Source organism: Pleurodeles waltl, chromosome 1_1, assembly GCF_031143425.1.
Source record: "Pleurodeles waltl isolate 20211129_DDA chromosome 1_1, aPleWal1.hap1.20221129, whole genome shotgun sequence".
Lineage (NCBI taxonomy): Eukaryota > Metazoa > Chordata > Amphibia > Caudata > Salamandridae > Pleurodeles > Pleurodeles waltl.
In genome coordinates, this window is record NC_090436.1 from 540,874,117 (window position 1) to 540,899,690 (window position 25,574).

General features: G+C 43.3%; 1 protein-coding gene across 1 annotated transcript in view; it reads right to left on the minus strand.

The window, feature by feature from the left end:
- Positions 1 to 25,574, minus strand: part of RIOK2 (RIO kinase 2) — a 229,516-nt gene that overhangs the window by 164,234 nt on the left and 39,708 nt on the right. The window contains exons 4-5 of the mRNA XM_069225952.1: positions 23,670 to 23,845; positions 549 to 637 (exon numbers count right to left, since the gene is read on the minus strand). Of these exons, the coding sequence (XP_069082053.1) occupies positions 549 to 637; positions 23,670 to 23,845 (265 nt within the window). The remainder of the gene's footprint in view (positions 1 to 548; positions 638 to 23,669; positions 23,846 to 25,574) is intronic.

The following is a 25,574-nucleotide window of genomic DNA, read 5'->3' on the forward strand; positions in this document are numbered from 1 at the left end:
ACATCTATGGAGCTATCTCTTTGCCTCGTTAAATGCTATGTCTTCAGATGAAATAATGCTTATTTCTGTGCCCGTCAGCCCAGTCTCAGAGATTACTTTGTTAATAAATAGTATACTGAGATCATGATGCAGTAATTAACCAATGATTAGGAAGCTCCCTCAATTGCGACATCTTTTTGAGATGTAGGGTACCTTTCATGACACTGTTTCCGGCATAAGTACTGCACAGTAATTATACGGTTAGTTATTTGCATAAATACATTTCTTTAAAAAAATAAAAATAAAAAAAATCAGCTCCTGTTCATCTCTCCATTTGTCATTTACTACTGCATGTAAACTCTTACTTACAGCACTTCAATTAAACAGAGTCTGTCTTTGTAGGTATGTTTGCATCCACATTCGTCAGCGAGTTTATATCGTGATCATACTTTGAGATTAATTATAACTGTATACTATGTTCCCATAATATCTTCTGCACAGTGCCCTTATTTAAGGGAAAATTCTTTTTTGACAAATGAATTGCAAGAAAGAGCATATTTCGTACTCACAGTGGATAGCCATTGACAAGCTCCATAACAACTGCATGTCTGTTGTAGTCATATGGTTTGGGAACAGGAAATCCTCTCTCGTACAGCGCCTGCAGCAAGACAAACGTGTCGTTCAGTCACCAATCAATCCCAACACTTAAGTTGCATTTAAGTCTCCCCACTTTAAAGCAACCAACATCATACGCTTGGCCCAAAAAGACAAATCTACAAAATGTGTTGCACTTAATCCACTGCTAAATTACAGAACAAACAAGCTCATTCGTCCTGTTAACCTGATGTGAATCACAACAGAATCGGTACCTGGGCAAACCAGAACAGCATAAATATTATTGGTCTAACACTGATTAACAAATACAATGCTATTAACATAACTCTTTTAGGCTGATTTAAAGAATATCTGTACACATAATTTGCATATCGTTGCACAGAAACGTTGTGAATGAAAACTCTTAAACCAGATTCTTAGAATCTGGATTGGTAGAATTATACGTGTCCAAAGTATAATTGCAGATGTGGACATTCCCCAAGTTTGGGAGAATTTCAGCATTTGCAAATTTGAGCCAGCACTGTGACTGTTTCTAGGTACGCCGGTGATAAACACCCACAAGCTCCTACTTTCAGGGCATTCATATTTGCCATTCTAGAAAACTATGAATTTCATAACTGACAACGGGAAATGTAAAACCACACTGCTAACAGATGTGGGGAAATTGGTTCTCCATCTCTAGGGTTGTTGTGAACATTCTTTAGTACTCCTGTGAATCTTTTCTTTTTTTTCTTTTTTTTAATAAGAGTTCAATGTAGGATAAACCCTACTGCAGCGATTTTCTGCCATTCATAGCCGTAGCCTTGTGAATTGGGCCTTTACTACACATTTAGTCATCATTCACATCATGGTTAAGCACTTATGGGGAGAGAATTAGTTTATTAGTTTATAAAACCCACCATGGCCTGAAATAATCGCTTCTTTCATATAAAGAGCAATCACGATGAGAAATAACTCCGGTGTCGGACAAGGTTGTGTGCCCGAAAAGCAAAAGACGATAATAAAGATAAAACTGGACAACCAGAAAGAATTCCAATGAACCCCAGCATGTAAATTCCTTTACTAAGCAGCACTTTCCCTCAGACTCTCCAAAGGGAAGGAAATCATTCAATTATTAGGCCGGTGTTGTGCAAAGCAACTATATGACTTGTATGCTGGAATCATTTCAAACCAATCCAACCGCATTTAGGTTTATTTTCAGACTTCACTTCTTTATTCTGAGAACACTATCAGGAGCACTGTGAAAAGAAATGCTACAAAGACCGCCAGGGTTGTGGTACATGAGACAAATACAAAAAATGTAAAGAATAACAAATTGGCTACATGCATTACATATAACAAAATATTTCACAAGCTGGAAAAAAAAAAAAAAAAAAAAAAACCTTAAACTACTGCGGAGGGCGTGAGAGGATCACATATGAAATAGTGAAAGATTTAGTCAATCTTTTCTACTTGCAAAAGGAGGTATACTTGTAGAGCAGGTTTGAAGGTGGGGAAAGAGGAGATGGACTGCAGCAGAGTTGAAATGTTGAGGTCCAAGCAAACTAAAACACCAAAACACGGAAGTGCTGCAGGGACGTCTCGGTGCAGGTATGTTTTGGTTTGCTGAGCGGAGTCTGCAGCAGTTGGAGGGAGGATACGTACTTCAGTGTTTTCAGCTAGGTAGTAGGTACGAGTCCATTCATCGTTTAAAAAAGTAGTACAAGAAGCTTGTGCAGAGCCCAGTTTTGGGTAGGCAGACAGCCATCCACCCTGAAACTGAGAATGTGAGGCATTGATATATCCAGGGAGGAGATAAGGAGTCCTGCTAGCCTGCTGTATTTCATTACTGAGTGGTGAAAATTAATGTAGGTTAGTCCATCTAGTAAACTGTTGCAGTAGTCCAGTTTTCTGAAAGCCAGAGTACAGAGGAGTGCTTTGGTAGTATGGAAGAGGATATTAGGGTGGATTTTGCAGATGTTCAGTAGTTGGTGTATAACAGCAATAGCTGTAGTCAGTATGAAGGAGTTCATGTCTGTGTCATGGTTTGAAAGTACACCAAAGTAAGCCACTGATGGTGGTGTGATGCGGGGGTGAATGGTGTCACAAAGTCTTACAGGGTAAGTAAAATGACTGTGGCTGCGATAGCACTCAACATCACTGGCCAGAGGTCAGTTGTCTAGGGTGAGAAGTCACTGCAAACTATCAATATCTCTGATTTTCCCCCATCCACTTTGAGAAAATGGAAGGGGTTATTAATTATCCAGTCCTGAGCTGCTATAATACACTCCTATAGATGCCCAATAATTTTCATCGACTGTTAGTCAAATTTCACTAATAGCTAAGTCATCAACATAAGAAAGTTAAATTCTTATGATTGGATTAATTCTCTGTGGTACTCTGGATGTAACTGGATGTTCAGTAGATGGAAAAAGGGGAGCAGGACTGATTAAGAACACTATTAAATGACCTAACTGTTTCAGCATAAAACTGGGGAGCACGGCTGCACCTAGCCAGCCAATGAAGATGCTGTGATTGACTGTGACTAATGTGTTGGAGAGATCAATAAGACCAGGCCGACCCTAGTCTTTCTCTTTTGCCTAGGGTGGCAATTATGAGTGCCTCGATAATGGTTTTTGCATGGAACCCACCCTGGGACCAATCAAGTGTACATGACATGCCTGAAATTTCCACCATCTATTCATTCATTATGATGGTGCTCCATTAATGAAGAACAGACACAAAGTGTTGTAGGCCTTTAATTCAATTCTTCAACTCATTGGGGTCTATGTTTGACTTAACTATGCTTCTTTTACAGATCTCTGGAACAATCAATATGCTTCCCTCTTCAGAGCACAGCTGGTCCTGGATGTAAGGAAAATTGAACTTTTGTTAGTCAAGTAAACTTTTCAGTGCCCCACTCACCACAGAACAGATGATGTATTGGTTCGAAAATGGGATGAAGTGGGGATTTCTCTGACTAAGACTGGCTCAAGCTATTTTACTTGTACCAACAACAATTGTGGTTAAAGTGGTTTGAAGTTGCTGAAGTCTATTAGTAGTCAGGAGGTTGAAGGTGGAACATGGATAAGCTGCCCCATGTTACAGGATGGTGCAATTAAGTCGTACCAAAGAAAGAAAAGACAAAATTAACTTGACTTTAGCAATACCTTCTTCACCGAGGTCTTGATAAATTCTGTCAAATACAACACAAATTTCTATTTGTGATTAGCCTGCAAACCTAGACTATGCAGTAGCAATAGTGGGTGTCAGGACCGACTGCTGAAACAAACTGCTCATCTTTATTCCATAGACTTAGGGCCTGATTACGACTTTGGTGGATGCAACACTCCACAACAAATGTGACTCATATCCCGTCCGTTGTATTATAAGTTCCATTATATCCCATGGAACTTGTAAAACATCCGGCAGGATATCGGTCACGTTTGTGAACGAGTATCCCATCTGCCAAGGTAGTAATCAGGCTCATATTGTTTGTGCTACAAGATGAGGTAATTTAACAGTACCTGTTGGAAAATGCCCTTTTTCAGGGCCATCCCTAAAGTTTTTACCTTCCTCCTCCTGTTTTTCTGACCTCTTCCTGTTGACTTGAGGACTCTGGGCACGTCATCATTGCTGATCAGTGCTAAAGTGCATGTGCTCTTCCTTCTAAACATGGTGTGATTGGCTTACACTTGATTGGCACATTTAATTTACCTGTACGTCCCTTGTACAGTGGTAGCCCTTGTACCCAGGGCCTGTAAATTAAATGCTACTTATGGGCCTGCAGAACAGCTTGTGCCACACACAGAAGTACTTTTCAAACCTGTCTCAGGCCTGTGACTCCAGGGCCTGCATAAGCAGTTTACTGTCACATTGGTTTGGCATTTAAATTTACTTGCCAGGCATGGAACACCTTTTTTTTTTTTTTTTTAAACTAAATATAGGTCACCCCTAGGGTGCTGTGTAGGTAAGAGATAGAACATGTGCCTTATTGTGTGGCCTGTCCTAGTAGTGACAAACAGCCTATTTGGTTTATCACGGCTTTGAGTGCTGCCTCTCTCATAGACTTGCATTGGAAATGCCCTTTCATATGGCCAAGTGGAACTTTCTTATTTATGAGGGGTAGCATGGGCATGTTTGGTATGGTTGGAATGGTAGTGAGAAATGCTGCTTACTGGTGGAGGTGGATTGTTTTATTACCATTGTAGAAATGACACTTTTAGAAAGTGGGCATTTCTCTGTGCTTATGATTCTTGCGCTTTGCAGCTTGACGCCAATCCAGGTCTGGGTTGGAGTGACAGCTGGGCTTTGTGTATATTTTCCAGACAGCCAACCCAAAGGCAGGGTAGAGGTGCAATAAGAGTACATCTGCATACTGGGTGGTCTTCCTGGGCTGGGAGAGGTAGAAGCGGGAGCACCTACATTTGTATAGGCTGTGCCCTGCGCTGACAGAAAGGGCTTGTTTGCCCCCTACTGATGTCTGGATCCAGTGTGGAAGAGAAGCAGCATTCCTGGAACTGGTTAGAGCTGGTTGTAACCTTCTCCAAACTTCTAGAACCTAGGCAAAATGAGTACAAGTACAGGGGTTGATCCCCATGTTTTGGAGACACTGGGACACTGTATGGACTGAGACACTAGATGAGGCTGGAAGGACTCGCCAGGAACCACCCTTGGGACTGCCCTGATGAGGTCCTGACCTGTGACCTGCTAGGTCACTAGAAGGACTGCCATTTACCTTTACCAGGACCTTGGTGCTGGCCTGTTTGCCTGGGCTTTGCAGTCTTGGGTCTCCCTCAGCATTCTCCAAGGGATGGGTCGTATACCCCCCTGAGCCCCTACTTGCTACTTCTCAGAGCAAAGCACGTGTTCCATTCCTGTGGTGGAGCGCTAGTAGAAGCGCTCTGTGTGTGCCTTCTTTAGCATGTGAGGAGCACTGTTTAGCCTGGTCGTGGTCTGCCGGCACAGGATGACCTGCTAGGGGCTGATGCAGCCGCCCCTTCTTGCAAGAGGAGTGAAGAGGAGCCCGTTGCCAGCCTCCTGTGAATCGTGGACTCCACGCACATTCCCGTGGTGCCCCAGGGCACAAGCAGGCACTTATTTTTGCTGCTGGAGCCCGTAGGAAGTGGTGCTCCGAGCGGCTGTTGTGCCATCACCGCCACAGTCCAGTAGAGTGGATTGCCGGTCGCGGTAGGGTGGAGAGGAGTGCGATGTCTCTTTCTCCCCCCGGGGGCCCTGAGAATCTGAAGCTGGGCTGAAGATAGAGGGAGTCCCGGTGCGTCCCACTGTGAAGACAAGCAGTGCCACGTGCTTGCGGGAATCCTGATCCCTTTTGGAGCGTGTACTGGAGAGCCCAGGGAGGGTTCTCCCCTCCATTCCTTCCTGGGGGTAAACCCCTCTGGTTTAGTTTGGCGACAGTCTACTACAATTGGCAGGATGGGGAAGAAAGCCTTGATGGGGGTCCCGTGCCTACCCAGCCTTCCTCAGATTACTGTATGCTCTATGATAAGAGCACAGCAGCTTCTGTGGGTAAGGAGTGTACCCCGGTTTACGCATGAGAAGCACAGAGGCGCTATGATGTACATGTAAGAGGGGCTAAGGAGTGGTTACCTCTAGCATAGTTTTGACCTCCGTATCTTCCCTGCAGGTTATGATCCAATACCTTTTTGATATGTCATACTTACCATGTTGGAGGGACATATACAAGCTCTCAAGATCTAACTAATGTGCAGTGGGTGAGGGTACTCATGACTAATGAAATAAGGGGATGTTTCTCTCTAAGTGCATGTCTTAGGATGACGATCTGAGAACTGCTTCTTAAGCAGGGTACTACTGATCTATGTAATGATCTGATAACTGCTTGTTTGGCAGAGTATTACTGATTTATGTTGTTTTTGGTCTAATTAGGTTTCATGCAATACCGTTTATTTTTATATAACTTGTTGTACAGTTTTCTTTGAGGTGTAGTTATTGTGTCACAGGATTGTGTGCATTGTGCAGACCCTTTACACATTGCCTCTGGGATAAGCCTGAATGCTTGTGACAAGCTACAAAAGGGGTGAGCAGGGGTTATCTTAGGTGTGTAGCTCCCTTGCCCTGACTAAAGTGGCGGTTCCTGCCTGGCTGAGGTGCCCATTCTAGCCAACCAGGACCCCCATTTCTAGCAGTACCCAACAAGAAAAAGCCAAAAGTGCTAGTGCTGCAGAGAACAGTTATTATCAGGCATATATTAGTGTAGGTACTAAATTCAAATGGCGATCATGAACACTGGAAACTACTGAAAGTCATCTGGAACATGGTTTAGACAGTAATCTGTAACTCTTGTCTTCACACATGTTTACACATTTTTTTTGGTTGTAAAATAGGGGAATGTATGTCCCAGCTCTTCCCAGTCATGTGACATCCTTCCTGTTCTGCGTGAGCTTCTCATATTCAACCTGCAGGAATATCACCCAATATTTTGGTAACGTAACATCCTTTCTTGATTCACAAATAGTTTTTGTTTCTAAAATGAAACAAACCACTCTCTTAAGGTCTTATAATATTGCCTCCACCATCCTGTTTCCTCTTCTTGAGTGTGTCTCACAGGCTTACAGTGTGCCTTCTGGGCACAGCAGAAGATAATATCTTGTTAGCACACTTTGCATCAATGACATTACAATGTGCCCACAGATTTTGGTGTCAACCACACGAATATCAGCATGAGCCTAACTGTTCAAGCTATGAAAGCTACTCTCTTTTTCACAATTATAAAGAGAGAAGATGTACTCTAACTGTTTTTTCAGTTCCACGGCTGACAGTTTAGCAGAGAGCTAATCCATCCTGACTGCAACATGGGTAAACCCGCAGGGTTTTGCATCAACATAAGCACTAGACATTTACAGTCGTGGGCAGGTCCACTACACATTATATTTAACAAACCGAAGTAGACAAAAGAAAACGTGATCAGTAAGCTGTAGCCATGTCTTGCATGAACAAACCAAATAATGTTCCTTTTGCACCAAACATCTGATTGCTTGATCAGGCGTAAACAATAGGTATTCTGGTTCAAGTGTGATGGTACTCCTGGGGCTAACAGAAATAGTCATCATACCAGGATTTACTATATGGCCTGTAGGCTACAGAGACATCTACAGCATTCACATCAACTCACTGATTTATCACCCTAGCACGTGTGCTTGAAGCTGTGTAATGGCTTTCTGTGGTAGACACTAACAAACCAAACCAGCAGTGTTGGCCTGGCATTTTGGGCAGTCTGAAACTCCCAGACAGGCCAGCTTGAAAAGGTCATTGTGTGGGCCTGTTTTTGGTTCCATTAGCTTTGATGGTGCAAAAACAATAAATAAAAATAAATAGCTGGTCCATTCAATCTGGTCAATTGGGCACTGCAGCACTGCCTGAAAAGCCAGTCTAACACTGTAAATGAGGTAAAAGTACACAAGTGAGATGAGTGCCTCACCTGTAACAATGGCCAGATTACTAGAAATATCTTGAGGCGGACCATGCATCAGTCACGCTGCTCTGCATTTCTTTACTTTGAAATGTTGAAGGAAAGTTACTCTAGGAGTCAAGACTAACTACTCTGAGGCTTAAAGTGGAAATGTCTTGAAAAGCTTAAGGTGTTAGAAACAAACAGATGCAACACTGCACCTTTAAGATTGATAGATAAAATGTGAACACTTACTGTTCGACTAAATGGGACCTGCAGGGATCAATGTGGGAAATACAGTGAAGCCAATGGGAATAGAAAACCATTTCGCTAAGAAGGCAGAACAAAATAACAACAGGTGCTTATGCAGTCTTTCGTCCATGGATAACCAAATGTTTGCATTCCTTGAGCAAAGTGAAAAGGAAAGTGAAAAGAACTTTAAACTCATTTGTATGCATAAGCAGCAGGTTGAAGCATGTCATCCCATCTTTTTAGATCCCCACTCAGCCTCAATGTATGCCATAGACTTTAAAGCGACCTGCAGAGAGAAGCCATGTAGGAAGTTGGCTCTGTATGCACTATTTCAAAGTAAGGAATAGTATGCACAGAGTCCAAGGGTTCCCCTTAGAGGTAAGATAGTGGCAAAAAGAGATAATACTAATGCTCTATTTTGTGGTAGTGTGGTCGAGCAGTAGGCTTATCAAAGGAGTAGTGTTAAGCATTTGTTGTACATACACACAGGCAATAAATGAGGAACACACACTCAGAGACCAATCCAGCCAATAGGTTTTGTTATAGAAAAATATATTTTCTTAGTTTATTTTAAGAACCACAGGTTCAAATTCTACATGTAATATCTCATTTGAAAGGTATTGCAGGTAAGTACTTTAGGAACTTTGAATAATTACAGTAGCATATATACTTTTCACATAAAACACAAATAGCTGTTTTAAAAGTAGACAGTGCAATTTTCACAATTCCGGGGAAGGGAAAGTATTGTTAGGTTTTGCAGGTAAGTAAACCACCTACGGGGTTAAGATTGGGGTCCAAGGTAGCCCACCGTTGGGGGTTCAGAGCAACCCCAAAGTTACCACACCAGCAGCTCAGGGCCGGTCAGGTGCAGAGTTCAAAGTGGTGCCCAAAACACATAGGCTTCAATGGAGAGAAGGGGGTGCCCCGGTTCCAGTCTGCCAGCAGGTAAGTACCCACGTCTTCGGAGGGCAGACCAGTGGGGTTTTGTAGGGCACCGGGGGGGGACACAAGTTCACACAAAAAGTACACCCTCAGCGGCACTGGGGCGGCCGGGTGCAGTGTAGAAACAAGCGTTGGGTTTTCAATGTAAATCAATGGGAGACCAAGGGGTCTCTTCAGCGATGCAGGCAGGCAAGGGTGGGGGGGGGGGGGCTCCTCGGGGTAGCCACCACCTGGGCAAGGGAGAGGGCCTCCTGGGGGTCACTCCTGCACTGAAGTTCCGATCCTTCAGGTGCTGGGGGTTGCGGGTGCAGGGTCTTTTCCAGCCGTCAGGATTTTAGAGTCAGGCAGTCGCGGTCAGGGGGAGCCTGGGGATTCCCTCTGCAGGCGTCGCTGTGGGGGCTCAGGGGGGGGACAACTTTGGTTACTCACAGTCTCGGAGTGGCCGGAGGGTCCTCCCTGAGGTGTTGGTTCTCCACCAGTCGAGTCAGGGTCGCCGGGTGCAGTGTTGCAAGTCTCACGCTTCTTGCGGGGATTTGCAGGGGTCTTTAAATCTGCTCCTCTATAACAAAGTTGCAGTCTTTTTGGAGCAGGGCCGCTGTCCTCGGGAGTTTCTTGTCTTTCTTGAAGCAGGGCAGTCCTCTGAGGATTCAGAGGTCGCTGGTCCTGGGGAAAGCGTTGCTGGAGCAGGTTTCTTTAGAAGGCAGGAGACAGGCCAGTAGGTCTGGGGCCAAAGCAGTTGGTGTCTTCTTTTCTTCTTCTGCAGGGGTCTTTCAGCTCAGCAGTCCTCCTCTTCTTGTAGTTTCAGGAATCTACATTCTTAGGTTCAGGGGAGCCCTTAAATACTAAATTTAAGGGCGTGTTTAGGTCTGGGGGTTAGTAGCCAATGGCTACTAGCCCTGAGGGTGGGTACACCCTCTTTGTGCCTCCTCCCAAGGGGAGGGGGTCACATTCCTATCCCTATTGGGGGAATCCTCCATCTGCAAGATGGAGGATTTCTAAAAGTTAGAGTCACCTCAGCTCAGGACACCTTAGGGGCTGTCCTGACTGGCCGGTGACTCTTACTTGTTATTCTCATTATCTCCTCCGGCCTTGCCGCCAAAAGTGGGGCCGTGACCGGAGGGGGCGGGAAACTCCACTAGCTGGAGTGCCCTGTGGTGCTGGAACAAAGGGGGTAAGCCTTTGAGGCTCACCGCCAGGTGTTACAGCTCCTGCCTGGGGGAGGTGATAGCATCTCCACCCAGTGCAGGCTTTGTTACAGGCCACAGAGTGACAAAGGCACTCTCCCCATGTGACCAGCAACATGTCTCGAGTGTGGCATGCTGCTAGAACCAGTCAGCCTACACGGGTAGTTGGATTAGGTTTCAGGGGGCACCTCTGGGGTATATTTTACAATAAAGTGTACACTGGCATCAGTGTGCATTTATTGTGCTGAGAAGTTTGATACCAAACTTCCCAGTTTTCAGTGTAGCCATTATGGTGCTGTGGAGTTCGTGTTTGACAGACTCCCAGACCATATACTCTTATGGCTACCCTGCACTTACAATGTCTAAGGTTTTGCTTAGACACTGTAGGGGCACAGTGCTCATGCACGGGTGCCCTCACCTATGGTATAGTGCACCCTGCCTTAGGGCTGTAAGGCCTGCTAGAGGGGTGACTTATCTATACTGCATAGGTAGTGTGAGGTTGGCATGGCACCCTGAGGGGAGTGCCATGTCGACTTACTAGTTTTGTTCTCACCAGCACACACAAGCTGGAAAGCAGTGTGTCTGTGCTGAGTGAGGGGTCTCCAGGGTGGCATAAGACATGCTGCAGCCCTTAGACACCTTCCCTGGCATCAGGGCCCTTGGTACCAGAGGTACCAGTTACAAGGGACTTACCTGGATGCCAGGGTGTGCCAATTGTGGATACAAAAGTACAGGTTAGGGAAAGAACACTGGGGCTGGGGCCTGGTTAGCAGGCCTCAGCACACTTTCAATTCAAAACATAGCATCAGCAAAGGCAAAAAGTCAGGGGGTAACCATGCCAAGGAGGCATTTCCTTACAAGCCAGAGCTGAGACATAGAAAATCATTAGCTATTTCTAAGACATTGGTCTCAACATTTAATATCCATAAAGTATTTAAATAATTTGCATGACACACAGCAGAACTAATTTTATGTTGTCAATAAAGCAATAAGTGGCAGTGTTGCTCAAATCAATGACACTTAATATATCACCCTTGTACCTGCATGTTAGACAGGACATACTCCCCTTTAAATGGTTATATTACCAAGTGTGAATTGTACCTGACTTAAATCCAGCCTACATGCTTGACTTACATCCGGCCTTCTAGAAATCGAGGTAGAAAGTGCCAATAGGAATTACAACAGACAAAAGACCAAGATCATAAATCTTGCTGCCACCAACCCTATGAAAATCCTATGCACCAACCTTACTCTTGGGCTGTTTTGGATACCTGCTCAAACCTAACTGCACCCAAGATGCTAAAGGGTGGTGCAGTTTTGATTCTAACTCCGGCATGTGTCAAAAACTACCTGGTGCATAACATTCACCCTTTTAAGCCCTTTGCCAATTCAAAATAGTTATTGGAGCCCTAACTAACTTCAGTGTCGCTTTCACCAATCAGCTTATGCAAAGTCACTGGGTTACCAAATGTTGCTGCATGAAATCGTACTTACTCTCACTTTTAGGATCACATTTAAATCTCTGCGACTTTCACGTAAAGCTTTTAAGAAACAGAGGCTGTCCATATGTCTCTCTGGAATCCTTATCTTAGCAGTAACTGTGCTTTTAAATATTTTGTGAGAGATCTGCTAGATTGAGAGGACATGCCAACATGTCTAGCAATTACCAACATCTCTTCACCAAGAGATAATGGGGTCTAACAGAGCAATAGATTAATTGAAATGTTCAAGTTTTAAATGCAACCATTGTCAATAAGCATCAAGTATAGTTTTATTCTACAACTTACTTTATTCCTGCCAGGCTAAACAAAATCATAATCAAAGTACCCCATATTTTTACTATCAATAATTAAAACCTAGTATATAGGTAGGGGCACAGTCTGTTAAGAGAGCTGCTCTTTTAAAATGCGTTTAATAAGGCAAGCACACAGTTTTTCTTGAAAAGGAAAGTGTTTGTTTTGGTTGAAACACATATTTAAACTAAGTCTCTAGCCCAATGCCGTTCAAATTATGGTTCCTAATTACGTTCCCAAATAGCAGCCAAAATAAGCGACCTGATTTAAACCAATAGTGTGGAAAGAACCTCATATAAATGTCTCACCTCACTCCTTATCCAAGGTAGGCTACTTTTCCACACAAAGTAGATAGTGCTGCCATGGACTAACATTTGTGTTGGCCGGCAGTCCTCCGTTAATTGAGGGAACGACAGACAACATGAGATGAGTAATGATCTCAAGACTTTGAAGTCCTTAAACAATTCACGGTATATTTATGTAAAGAAACATATCACATTTGATGATGTATTTAAATGTATAGAGAATCATTAAGTTGTTGGTTATCAATAATCGATGAGGCCAGAGAGAAATGTTTTCACTATCATCATCATCATCGTCGTCGTCATTTGTATCAAAGCAAAAGTAACATATGCACAATAGACACACTCAATGCAGGTTGTGGCCTTGTTAAATCCTGTTTAGGTATCAACAAATTCAGAGCTCTTTCTATGCCTAGAAAAGAGTACCTCTCCGATTTGAAACAAGGGTTGACTTGTAGTTTTGAAGAGTCAGAATACAATACAATACTGAATCACAGCAGGAAAGGTGTTTCAACTATGATACAAATTAAAATCAAGTGTTTCAAAGGCAGTATATGTCGACTGCAGAAAGCACCAGGTTATGTACTTTTTTGTGAGCAAACAGTCAGTTAGCAGAGGGCATTACTTTGTCAATTTTGGGGGGACTAAATGTTGCCAAGCAATGGCCTTCTGTTGTCAGTGTTGTCTCCTTCGGATCTAATTCGATTTTATATTTTGTGGGTGAGAGAAAGCTTAGGAGAGCCATGATAGGACAAATGACTTACCTTTGGTAATGCCTTATCTGGTAGAGGCAATATCTAGTTGCAGATTCCTTACCATAGAATTTTCCCCAGGAGTCAGACTAGATCTGGAGATTGTTTTTGAGAAGTACCTCTGCGCATCGTTAGGTGTCAATCAGATCTGCATTTGTTGCCGTCCTGTATAGGCGTCACCCCGGTGTGATGAAGTCATGAAAGGGCGTGACCACCTTTGGAAGAAAGGAAACCCTACTGCAAAGCACCATTTTGTCAGGCTAGATGAGAAGGTAGGGTTGCTTAGATGACAATGCCTGCAGCTCACTCACCCTGCGGGCAGATGTAATGGCCACAAGAAAGGCAGTCTTTAACGTTAGAAGCCTAAGAGGACAACTGTTGACAGGCTCAACGGGAGCGCACATAACGAATGTCCGAACCCAATTCAAATCCCATTTGGCATAATGAATGGAGATGGAGGTAACATATGAGTAACACCTTTAAGGAACCAATTAACAATAGGAGACTTAATCGAAGACAGTTGATCGCAGAAATAACGGGTCAATAATATTTTAGACTGTCCATAGCAGAGCCCTTCTAGGCCAGAGAAAGGATAAACAAGACCTCAGAGAGAGGGGCAGAGAGGTGTCAACAGACTTGTCTGTGCACCATGCAGGTTTGTCTGCTCTGGCATTCAGAGAGCCTGTCAGATGTTAAACCACCAGGGAAATGCCCTGTTGTCCCAGACACTTCCAGAGGCGCCGAGCCTCCGGACAAAGGATTCACAGCCCCGCTCCGCCCTGCTTCCTGCAGTACCACATGGCAGTGGTGTTGTCCGTGAACACCTGCATTACCTTTCTTTTCAGGGAGGGAAGAAATGCTTTCAAAGCTAGTCTGATCGCACGGAGCTCCAACAGGTTTATGTGGAGTCAGGACTCAGCCAGAGACAAGATGTCTCGGATCTCCACCTCTCCCAGATCGCCACCCCACCCCAGGATGCATCTGTCACTACTGTCCGTTCTGGTTGGGGAAGGGAGAGGGATCTGCCGCTGACCCAATCGTGGTTTGATAGCCACGTCTGCAGATTCTGTGTTCCTCCACCCCCGACATCTGGACCATGTCGGAGAGATTCCCCCGACGTTGTGCCCACTGGCACTTCAGGTACCACTGAAGAGCCTGCATATGCCATCTGACATGATTCACCAACAAAATGCATGAGGCCCAGCAACCTCAGAGTCATTCTCAACGAAATCCTGGATATAGGTTGAAACATCAATTTTATAGCCTGAATATCCTGGCTGCGTGGGAGGATAAGCCTGAAACTGCACTGTTTCTAGAACAGCTCAGATTAAAGGTAACGTCTGAGAGGTAGTCAGATGTGACTTTGGCATGCTTATGGTGAATCCCAGTGAATGCAGGATGTCTGCCACAGTCTGCAAACGGGAGATGACAGCCTGGAGCAAGCCCGCCTTCAAAAGCCAGACATCCAAGGAGAGGAAGACTGAAAGTCCTGACCTGTGTAGATGAGCTGCGACCACCGCCATCACCGTGGTAAGGCCAAAGGGGTGCACGGTGAACTTAAAGTGCTTGTGGCCCACCATGAACCGCAAGTAACGTCTGTGGGCAAGCAGGACAGGAATATGTAAATAAGCATCCTGCAAGTCCATCGCTACCATCAAGTCTCCTGTGACCAGGTCAGACAAAACCTGAGCCAGAGTGAGCATTTTGAACTTCTCCTTCCTGAGGAAGACATTGAGGGTCCGAAGGTCTAGGATAGGACGGAAGCCTTTTCTTTCCCTTTTTTTTTTTTTGGAAGTACCAGAAAGTAGCGGGAATAGCAGTCACAACCACCTTCTGGCATGGGAAACCTCTTTATGGCTCCCTTGGCCAAAAGAGTCTTAACTTCCTCCCAGAGAAGTGCTAAGTGATCCTCCATCATCCAATCGTAGATTGGTGGTATGGATGGAGGGGTAGCCTTGAAGGGGAGGGAGTAGCCCCTTTGAACTATCTGCAAAACCCACCTGTGTGACGTGATGGACTGCCAGCGGAGCAGGTGATGGCGGATACTGCTTCCAACTGATCCCTGGTGGGGAAGAGTCAGACTAAGAAGGTTTGGAGGCAGCTGCAAAAAGGGAGAGGGGAGGGCGGTGGACTGGCCAAACCACTGGCTCTCTGATCCACAAGATTGGTGGATCCCACATCTCCAGCCACGCAGAGGCTGAGCAGCATGCGTGGCACAGTGGCTAGACGAGAAGGGACATGGTAGTGCACCCCTTACGTAACCATCAAAGGGGTGAAAAGCAAAATCAGATCAGTAGATCCCACATCTCCAGCCACACAGAGGCTAAGCAGCACGCATGGCACAGTGGCTAGACAAGAGTGGACATGGTCTGCACCGCCCCCCTAGCCATGAAAGGGGTGAAAAGCAGAATGAGGGAGACAATGGGTCCCTGCAAGGCTAAAGGACCTGCTGGTAGCACGAGAATCCTTGGAGCTATTGAGCACAGATTCTGCTTTTCTCCAAAGAGACAGATGCCATCAAAGGGTATGTTTATAAGATTGACTTGGACACGCCCATGAAAGTTAGATGTCCTCAACCAGGTGTGGTGTCTAAGGGCCACTGTTGATATAACCACCCTGCCCAGTGAGTCAGTCGTGTCCAGTCCACATTGGATTGTGAACTATGCTGCATCTCTCCCATCAGCAACTGCTTGGGCGAGTACAGCCCAGGCCTCCTCCAGGACCTGAGGCAGCACTTGCGCAACCATATCCCACAGGGTTTGGGAATAACAGCCTAAAAGACATGCAGTGTTGACGGACCGCAATGCCAGATTGGGGGAAGAAAACATCTTTCCAAGTGTGTCCAACCTCTTGGATTCCCTTTGTGAGGGTGCGGAAGGGAACGCGCCCTGGGAGGTGGAGGCTTTGATAACCAAGCTCTCAGGGGTGGGGTGCTGCAAAAGAAACTTGGGTCGCCCAGAGCAGGGCGATGGCAGCGGACGATTGTGAGGTTCACAGGAGCCCCTGTGCTGGGTTTGGACCACGTACCCAATATCTGCAAGGTCTTCGCTGAAGGAGAGCAGTGGTTTGGAGGATGAAGCTTCAGGCTGAAGTACCTCTGTCAGGAGGTTAGGCCTGACTGCCACCGAAGACTGATGAAGGTCCAGGACCTCAGCTACTCTTCGCACCACCATAAAATATGTAGTAACGGTATAAGGAGAAATCATGTTAGTATCCGGGAAGGTGTCCAGTCCACTGGCTTCATCCAAGCACATACGCCAGTCCATAGGGTACTCGAGCTGGTATTCCAAAGGGTCCAGCGACCCCTTCATTTCCTCACCGTACCCTAGGCCATAAGAAACAGGTTCAGGATCTGAACTAGAAGGCACAGCTCCTGTTGTTGCTGGACTCAGCATCATATAACGACCCATCGGGTTCTGTGTAGGAGTTGGCAATGAGGATGGGGACAGTCCCATCTGGGGGCACAGGCGACGCCGGGAGCATCGGCGAAGGTCGACGTGGTACGACCGACACTGTCCCGGATCCAAGCATTGATCCATGGATGCCCTTCGGAGCGGAGGCCGATGCAGCCAGCGCTCACCCAGAAGGGCCCCTTCTGAATCAGCGGGGTCCGAAGGTGCTCCAACAGTGTCTGACTGCCCAAAAGTGAGACGCATGGCCTCATAAAACTCCTTTAGCTGGGTTGGGGTTGCCCCAGCTCCAAGAAACTCGGCAAGGCGTGGAGTCACCCCAGACACAAGATCCGCAGGTGGAGAGTTAGAAAGAAGCCTACCACTCCCTTGTTTTGTCGTCTGAGGTGAAGTCGAAGAACGTTTAGCTTTTTTTCAACTTCTTCTAGTGCCTCAACTTACTCAATTGTCCAGAGGTCGTGGAGTGGGTAGGTGACAATGGAGGACTGTACGACAGCTACTGGGACCTTTCTCTCTACCGGGACCTCAACTTGTCCAGAGTCAAGCCACCATCAGCTTTAGAGACCACTCCCTCAAAGACTTTGGACGTATGGCTCGACACTAAGCACGAGTTAAGGTCGTGCACGAACTCCAAACACCAAACTCACACGAGGTGAGGATCTGTCACAGACATAGCCAGATGACAGAATCCGCAGAGCTTAAACCTGGTCTTCCTAGAAGACACCCTCGGCACACTAGGAGTTAGCATCTCAAAAAAAACTTTGGCAATAAGTAGATAAAGGCCAGTCAAAAAAGTGACTTGGGGTAGCTTTCTTCACATCAGCGCTGGATGGCGCAAAAGAAAAGAAAAGAAATGTCAGCGCGCCAGGGTGGTGCCTATATAGGACCCGCAAAGTCATATCCGGCGTAGGCGACACGGACGATGGATGTGGAGCTGATCGACTCCACCTAATGGTGTGCAGGGGTACTGCTCGAGAAAAATCTCCAGATCCAGACTGACCCCTGGGGAAAATTCTAAGGTAAGGAATCTGCAACTAGATGTCTCTACCAGATATTTGTTTACTTCTAGAAAGGAGGCACTCTTCCATTTGAATGAAGGGGTCCTTCTGATCAGTATTAGGGGCTGGAGATTACCAGGGGAAGCCCCTCTTCACGGTCATCAAGTAATGGACTTCTGCAGGCACAGTGTTATTCGATCTAAAACTCTCAAATACCCAAATACTTTCCTCCTCTACCTGTCAGGAAGAGGAGAGCAGTTTGCCTGGTGACATCAGTATCTTTGCGATGAGTGTCATACCTGCTTGGCCTAGCACGACAAAGGCACGGGTGCAGTTGCAGTTAGCAATGGACCTGGAGGCTGAAGTCTTTCCGTGCTGTTATCACAAGAAACACAGGTGTAAGGACAGGCCACCAGGAGAAAGGAATGCCACAGCGGTGGTTAGAAAGAGAGAAGGTTGCCAGTAAAGCCAAGGGAGACTCACCAGTACAATACATGTTCTGTATAAATTATAATTAAACTGCTTCTACATGTGTATTTGGTTTTCAGTGTGTAACATGTGATGACTGGTGCCAAGTGCGTATCTGGGTATATCAGCGAGAGAGACAGAGAACTACAATCATGTCACCTATGCTTTACTAGTTTGTGCTTGGGAAATTTGTACTGCAACGAAAATTCTGAGTTCAACCATGACCTAGACTTGCCCCAGCTTGTTGAAACTTGGCTAATAGAGAGTGCTGCTCACGATACCATAGCAATGCTACTCCCTAGAAGGGGGTAGGCCTGGTAGCCATATTTCAAGAAACATTATGACATGAAAGGAAGCACTATAAATGATGTATAACACACCTTCTACAAGCCTGTCCTTACACTACATACCCTGGTCCTCAGTGTCCCATAATGCTGCACCTTGTGTCAAGAAGGTGAATGCTAATAATTACTTGAAATCATTTATTTTAATATGAAGAATTTAAGCATTATAGCCCGATGTTGGGTGCTATAAAGGTTGTTACAGGCTCTAGTCTTTGGTGAGGGACCACAACGAGGGAGAGGGCATTTAACAACTTGTATAGCCCCAGGTAGAAAGACTATAATGCTATTAGAATTATCTGCCCATTAAAAGGTATAATGTTCTAAAAGAAGACAGGGCAAAAACAAAAAGACAAGCATTGGAATGTTGGAGCAGAAGGCCTGTGCCAGCCATTTTAGCACTTCACTGTCTTTAGTAGAGCTCACAACATTCCAATGTTGAGATAATAATTGTACATCATAGAGCTCTACATTACCAAAAAGTCTGCATTTTGATTGGCTCCTTGTCAGCTGAAATCAATCAAAAGATTCATCACTAGTACCTAAGACAAGCCTCATTACTGTATTAACCCACATTTTACTACACCTTCTTCCCATAACAGCTTCCTGTCAAGATCTGAGAGTTCTAATTAAGATCTAGAATGTTCACATAGCTCACAGAAAGTACTATGCTAGGAGACATACTGGAGAAGACACTTTTGGAATCATCTAATTTCCTATGCAGAAGATGGAATGTGCACGTGAAAATGCCTCTTATCTCAGCTACTTCAAATTCCTGAAATGAGTGAGTCCCCAAAGCAACCTAATCATTTTTTTTTGTATTATATTTTTCAAAGCGTTCCACATTTTGTTTAGTCCAAGCCAGTTTTGACTACGTTTTAAATAAGCAGCCTCAACGTTCTGACCAGTTTACAATGTTACTGAATTTAACATATTTTTAATTCATCAATTTGAATTGGAATTTTATAGGCAATGAATATACATTCTTAAATGTGTATCATTTACTTAAATTTAACTCGCAATAAAGATAATTTTTGAAGCCAGTGCATCCTCTTCAGATGGATGCAACTACTGATAAAAGAAAGTGGAAAAATGTAAAAGAAAAATTAAATGTCCAAACAACAACTCACCAGCCATATGAACACAAATCTGTTCATTTTAAATATAAGATTAGCCTGCAAATACCTTCCTGGACCTCTACAAATCTACTGCTGCATATTTAACTGGAAGATTAAAGAAGTTCTTTATCAACCAAAATTTTAGTATTTTAAAATGAAGGAGGTATTAAAAAGGGGAAAGAGAGGAAGGTTAGTCTGAGAAAACAGATATGGAAAGGGGGTGCTGGAATAGGGATCGCTTTCATTAACTAGTTATAGCCCTTTCAAATGTACTATGCAATAATTGGCTAAATATGACTGCTCTCACGTATTTTAACCAGCTGGTTACATATTTGCATCAACAATGCAAGGCATTTATTTCTGCACGCTCCATAGAAAAGTTTTAAACGGAACATCTCCTATTAAGTAAAATGGCATCCATTATGCCATAAATATATAGAATGTTCGCACTTAGTGTTCACTTGAAGTCTACTGTGAAAGTACAGCAGCCCACTAGGGCATCAACTTACCGACAAGTGTTTCAGAGCACTAACCGTAATTTCTATGACAGAATTGAATCCTTTTTTCATTTAGTGCAGTCTCCTCTAGTGGAAAATATTTTGATTATAAAGCTTCTATTACAGCAATATATTGTTCAGGAGCACTTCACTTCCTTACAAATACATGTCGTCAGTGCTCTAGTAGTTCATTGAAACCCTATGGAGATGCGGCAGTAGAATGCTGCAGAAGACAACTGACAGGCCCCTGCTTTAGTGGGAAGTACATACTATGCATCATATCCACATTTTTACTCTCAGGGCTCAGAATAATATTTCTGAATTTATAGAAAGTGTGTCCTTATGTTAGCGTCTGGAGTACTTGCCATCATTCCATGAGAAAAATCACAAAAGAAAACAATATTCTCACAAACATGGTTCATCAAATCCTAAGAGGGTACACTTTTTTCACATAGTGACTGCCCTGGAATTCAGCACAATTCTTCGAATTAGTATGCTACCCCCACAAAATGATATATATTTTGACTTACAATCAAGCATTCTCCACAATCCATTTCAATGACAAAAAAAAAAATGGACAGCCTCATCATCAATAAAGAAAATCTTTCCACCTAAATAATCCCAAGTAAAACGTACCACCTAACAAACAATTTTGTGAATTTCAAGGATCCTTTTTACAACAGCAATATTTTCAAAGGGGGAAGTCACATTCATTCAGTTAATGACCGGGGTGAAGTACGTCTCTCTGGTTCGCCTCAGGACCCTCTGACTCCACACTGGTCAATACCCACCTGGGAGCGCTATCAATCATGGTTACTGTAACTTCAATATTCATCTATTCAATGGTCTAGAAATACATTTCAACCCAAAGCTCAAAACTATTAATCACTATAGAAGACATCTGTTGATTTCAGATTAAGTGGAAGATGCTGGTAAGATGCCAAGAAGTCCTCTGTGAAGGATTAATGCACTTTGCTAAGAGCAACACACCTGTCACTTTGTTTCGGAAACCCCATGAGAGCTTGCCCATAGCATATTAAGATAAACCTGCAAGAATGGTTTGGCACTTAATTTTTTAAAACAACAGAGCAACCTGAAGTTGTGATTTTTTTGTAGATTGTCTAAGATTTGCTTAGACACAACCATTTTGAGCTAGACATGCTTGCCAGTATTTTGGAGGTCTCTGGAGATTTTTACCCACAATGAACATGCCAACAGAACCCGTTTGGCACGGCCATAGGTTGAGCACAGAGGCCAACGGATAGCTGTAGCCTTTGGGTGCACCATGTTTCCAGTCTGCCTTCTTATTGCAACACATGAGGTGGCAAAATAGTCTTGCAAGCCATCAACCATGGTTGGTAACCACAAATATAAAGAGTGGATTTCAAGTATATTTTATGCAATTGCACATCACAGTTCAAATCTGAAACATTAGTATTCTTTTTAAATTAATGGTGGTAGACTCAGGTGTTCCACGTGATCCCCACATAGCTCTAGTACTTCTGGCTTCACTGAAGTGTATGTGATACATTAGAATACAATATCTGGGATTTTTTGGTAATCACAACTAATAAGATTGTAGAACTCCTTTGCCTATCCAACTCGTGTTTTTTTCTATTTTCCAAAACCGGTTGGTTCACTTTTAAGTCCGACTAGAGCTTATCTTCTGGCGTGTGTCTGGCTCAAATGTGTCAAGCAGGATTTTGCTGTAAAAGTCTGAAAAAACCCACCGGGTATTTGAATGGACAATGGTTTTAGGATCCCTCCTATAAGTTACTTCATGGCCAGCCCTTGCCATCTATATTCAACTTTTCCAATTTCAAGCTTTTGTTCATGTACTTTTTAAAGAAAGTGCGGATTGGATTAGTCAAACAGGGCTAAGATTATTAGCAAATATAAAAATACATTACAATAAAAATACATCACAAGCTCACAGTGAAGCTAGGCTGCAAAGTCACTGTTTAACCGCACTTTTAGCTTTAATTTGCACCATTTTTTTTTCTTGTATCGCTATCCTTTTGGTGTGTTAGCTTAAATATGTTAGTTTATGTGTTCAATCCCTTTATCATTTTATTTCCTTGGTTTAATAGTTATTTTTATTTTAACATGTTTTCATTTCTGAGTATGTTGTGGTGCTCCTCGTACACAGCTGCTTGAGCATCTGTTTAGCCTTTTCTTTTCAATATTTGTATGTTTTTCTTTCAACAGCTTCTGCAGAGCAGCCCCATTTCTAGCATGACTCCTAGTGTGCTGGGCCTTGAAATCACCATTGCTGCTGAGCTTACTGCAAATCCGTCAACTCTCCTCTGGGCACGTGTTATGAAATCAGCTGGAGATGCAACCCAAAGACAAGACAATAAATAAGTATTTTTGATATACCCTTCTGAGATTCTCCTATATGCTTGCTTCTTTGTATACCACTGTATAAGGCCCGGTATCTTCTACCTCCAGACCTTCAATTCCAGCCCTGGGAACATAAAAGCCAAAACGCTGAGCAAAAGCATAGCAATGTATTTAAACACCTGCTCACTGGCAAATCATTTCCTTTTAGTTCACAATTTAATGGCTGACTACCAACTTGATACGTAGACTAAGAACCAACTCAAAGAGAAAGCAAGTCACCATTAAATTACTACCTGGCTTGGAAATATTTTGTCAAGATTGTGGAGTTGGTTTAAGCACTGGTCTTCTTTTTATTTCAAATCAGCACTTTAGTCACTTTCCAACTCACCTCCCATCACGTGAAGACATAAAGCTTCTGGTAACTGTGATTAATACATTATCACCCCTTTTGAAGTTAGCATTTCCAACTGCCCAGTTTCTTGTCCTTTTAATGCACAGCTCAATTAACCCAACTACTCCCCAAGTGCCCTGAAATCACAGATCTGATCAGGTCATTAAATATGTTGAAGCTTTCTCAAAGGACTCACACATATGGATATCACATACTGGATCCAGTATTCTCTTCTGCTATAGATATGATGTAAATCGTTTATATTTTCAGCTTACCCTGAGCAGATCATGCTGCGATCCATTTTTGTTAAACTTCTCTCTTCCCTAAAATCCCAGGGCCAAGTGTATCGGTAAAACACTAGCTATTAAACTTTCAGGCTTCCTTCCCGGAGATGGAATTTCAAGTTTTTCACATGTGTTCAACTGTCTGTTGACACCGTGCTTACAGTGAAAATCCTGATATCATGACAACCAACTTTGCCACTTTGGTTTATGATAGAGCATCTAAATCTTAAAACATCTTGCTCAGATTAGAATATCAGTGGTGGAGTAGTTATAACAGCAACACTCAACTGCTCTTTGAACAAAAATGTCACTGCTACAAGAAAGCTGCCCGGTCGCTAAGAGCAATTTGCCATCCGCTTGATGCCCAAACAACTGTTCTAAAAAATGTTAAAGGCTGCATGTGAATAAGATACTGTTTAACCTTCTAATGAACTATGTAAGAACCTTCCACTATCTTCTGAAGAGAAAGAAATCCATTAAAATTAGATAATTATTTTCTTCCAGCAACCACACTGAAATGGATTCCCTATCTGAGAAGCAAAGAATCCAGAGCTCTCGTTTATAAAGCTCTAATAAAATAAATGTAGAATACCTTCATGTACGCAAATTCCTTCATGGCAGCCAAGCGTGATAAATAAAGCCATGACATGTTACGTCTGTGCTTGTGGTAGTCACGTTTATTTTTAAGGTTTCGAAAGGAGGTCCTCCCGAGTCTGTGTAACTTCAATGCAAGCTGTTCCTCTTCATCATTTGCCACAATGTAAATGTCTAAATGAAAAAAAAGGGAGCAGCAGAATTTTTACATTAGTACATTAGGTGCATTCAGCCTTATAACTTGTGAATGAACATTACAAAAGATATTGCCTACTACTAGCTTGCAAAATACATTTTTGGGATAATGCAAGAAGAAACATTTGAAGTGTAGGCATAGATCATAACTTCATGCAAGTAGTAAAACTTTCAATTTTAGAAATCACATTTTATAACAGTTACTGCATGTGCAGTTTGGTAAACTGCTGAAAGAAACAAAGTTAAGAAAACTGCTTAATGAAAAACAGGACTGTACATGATTTATCTTGTCACAGACTTTTTGATGAACAATTATTAGACTATTCTGAAGCGAATCAGCTTAAATATGTAAACTTTTACATTTTTTCAGCACACTCCTCCCAGGGACTGCTGATTCCTCCCTCCCAAGTACTCCTACCCTCTGCCCTACAACAGGACGCCTCGGGTGATCTTGTCTGCCCCTCACTCTTTCCAGGAGCACTGACTGAGAGGAGGTGCCGAACATGTGAGGAAAAGGGTGATACAGATCATCTGTCATGATACCAGTATCTAGTACTTGATGGTAGGTTGCTCTTTTGTTACTCCAGGGTTAAGTCTTAAGATCATTAATAAGGGCTGCCTGTATCTGGAACATGCTTGGCATTTGCCTGCCCTCTGTTGCTCGTTCGTGGACTCTAAAGAGCATTTACCATAGAGCAGTGGTTCTTGACAATTTGACTTCGGTGGACCCCTACTTTATCATTAGTGGAATCCGGGGAACCCCACCGAATCATTATTTGAATCACAGGACCCTCCCCCCGACCGAATCATTACTGGAAGCCAGGAACCCCATCCTAAACATTGTCGATGATTTGAACCACAAAACAATACAGAAACAAGCATTCAATCAAACACATTTTATTTGATTATTTTTTTTAAATAATAACATTTTTAATATGAAAGTTGGAGCTTTTTTAATTTAAACTGAAGCCACAAATCTTCCATACTGTATTCAGTGTGATGCACATGCACTCTTCCCACAAATCAATCTGAGGATACCAATTTAATTTTTATCCTACAATTTAGATTTCTTTGACATTTACAGTACGTTTTAATGTTTGTAATTGTACATTTAGCCAGTTTATTAATCGGTTAATATTATTTAATTTTCTAAGCAGTCACAGACCCCCTTAGGAGGCTTTGTGGACCTCAAGGGGTCCCCAGACCACAGGATGAGAACCACTGCTATAGAGGATTTTAACGCAGATCATTCCTAACTGACGTCGTTATGCGTTTGTCATGTATCTTTGGTTTTTCTCTTGCATATAAATAGTGTGTCTGGAAACCTCTAATAAAGCAGAAGATAACATCCATGAAAAACATGATTTGTGAAATAAGAGTATCCTCTGTACTTGCCACCATCCTTTATCATATAATTGTGATCTAATGTTTAAGATGCACAATCGTGTGTAAAACAATGATGTATTAAGTTCTGATGTAAATTAAAAACTTTACACTATTTATAGAACCAGACTGTTATCATATATTACAAATGGTAATAAAAATAAATGATAAAATTGGAAAATGTGGTGTACCATTGTTTTTTGCTCTCCACTATCCCAAGTGGTGTAGAATATCACAAAATTATAACGTGTATGGCAATTAGGGCGTGGAGTAAGTAGACTGTAGGTTACTGGGCCATTCAGGGGTCCCTAATGACCCTTTGTGT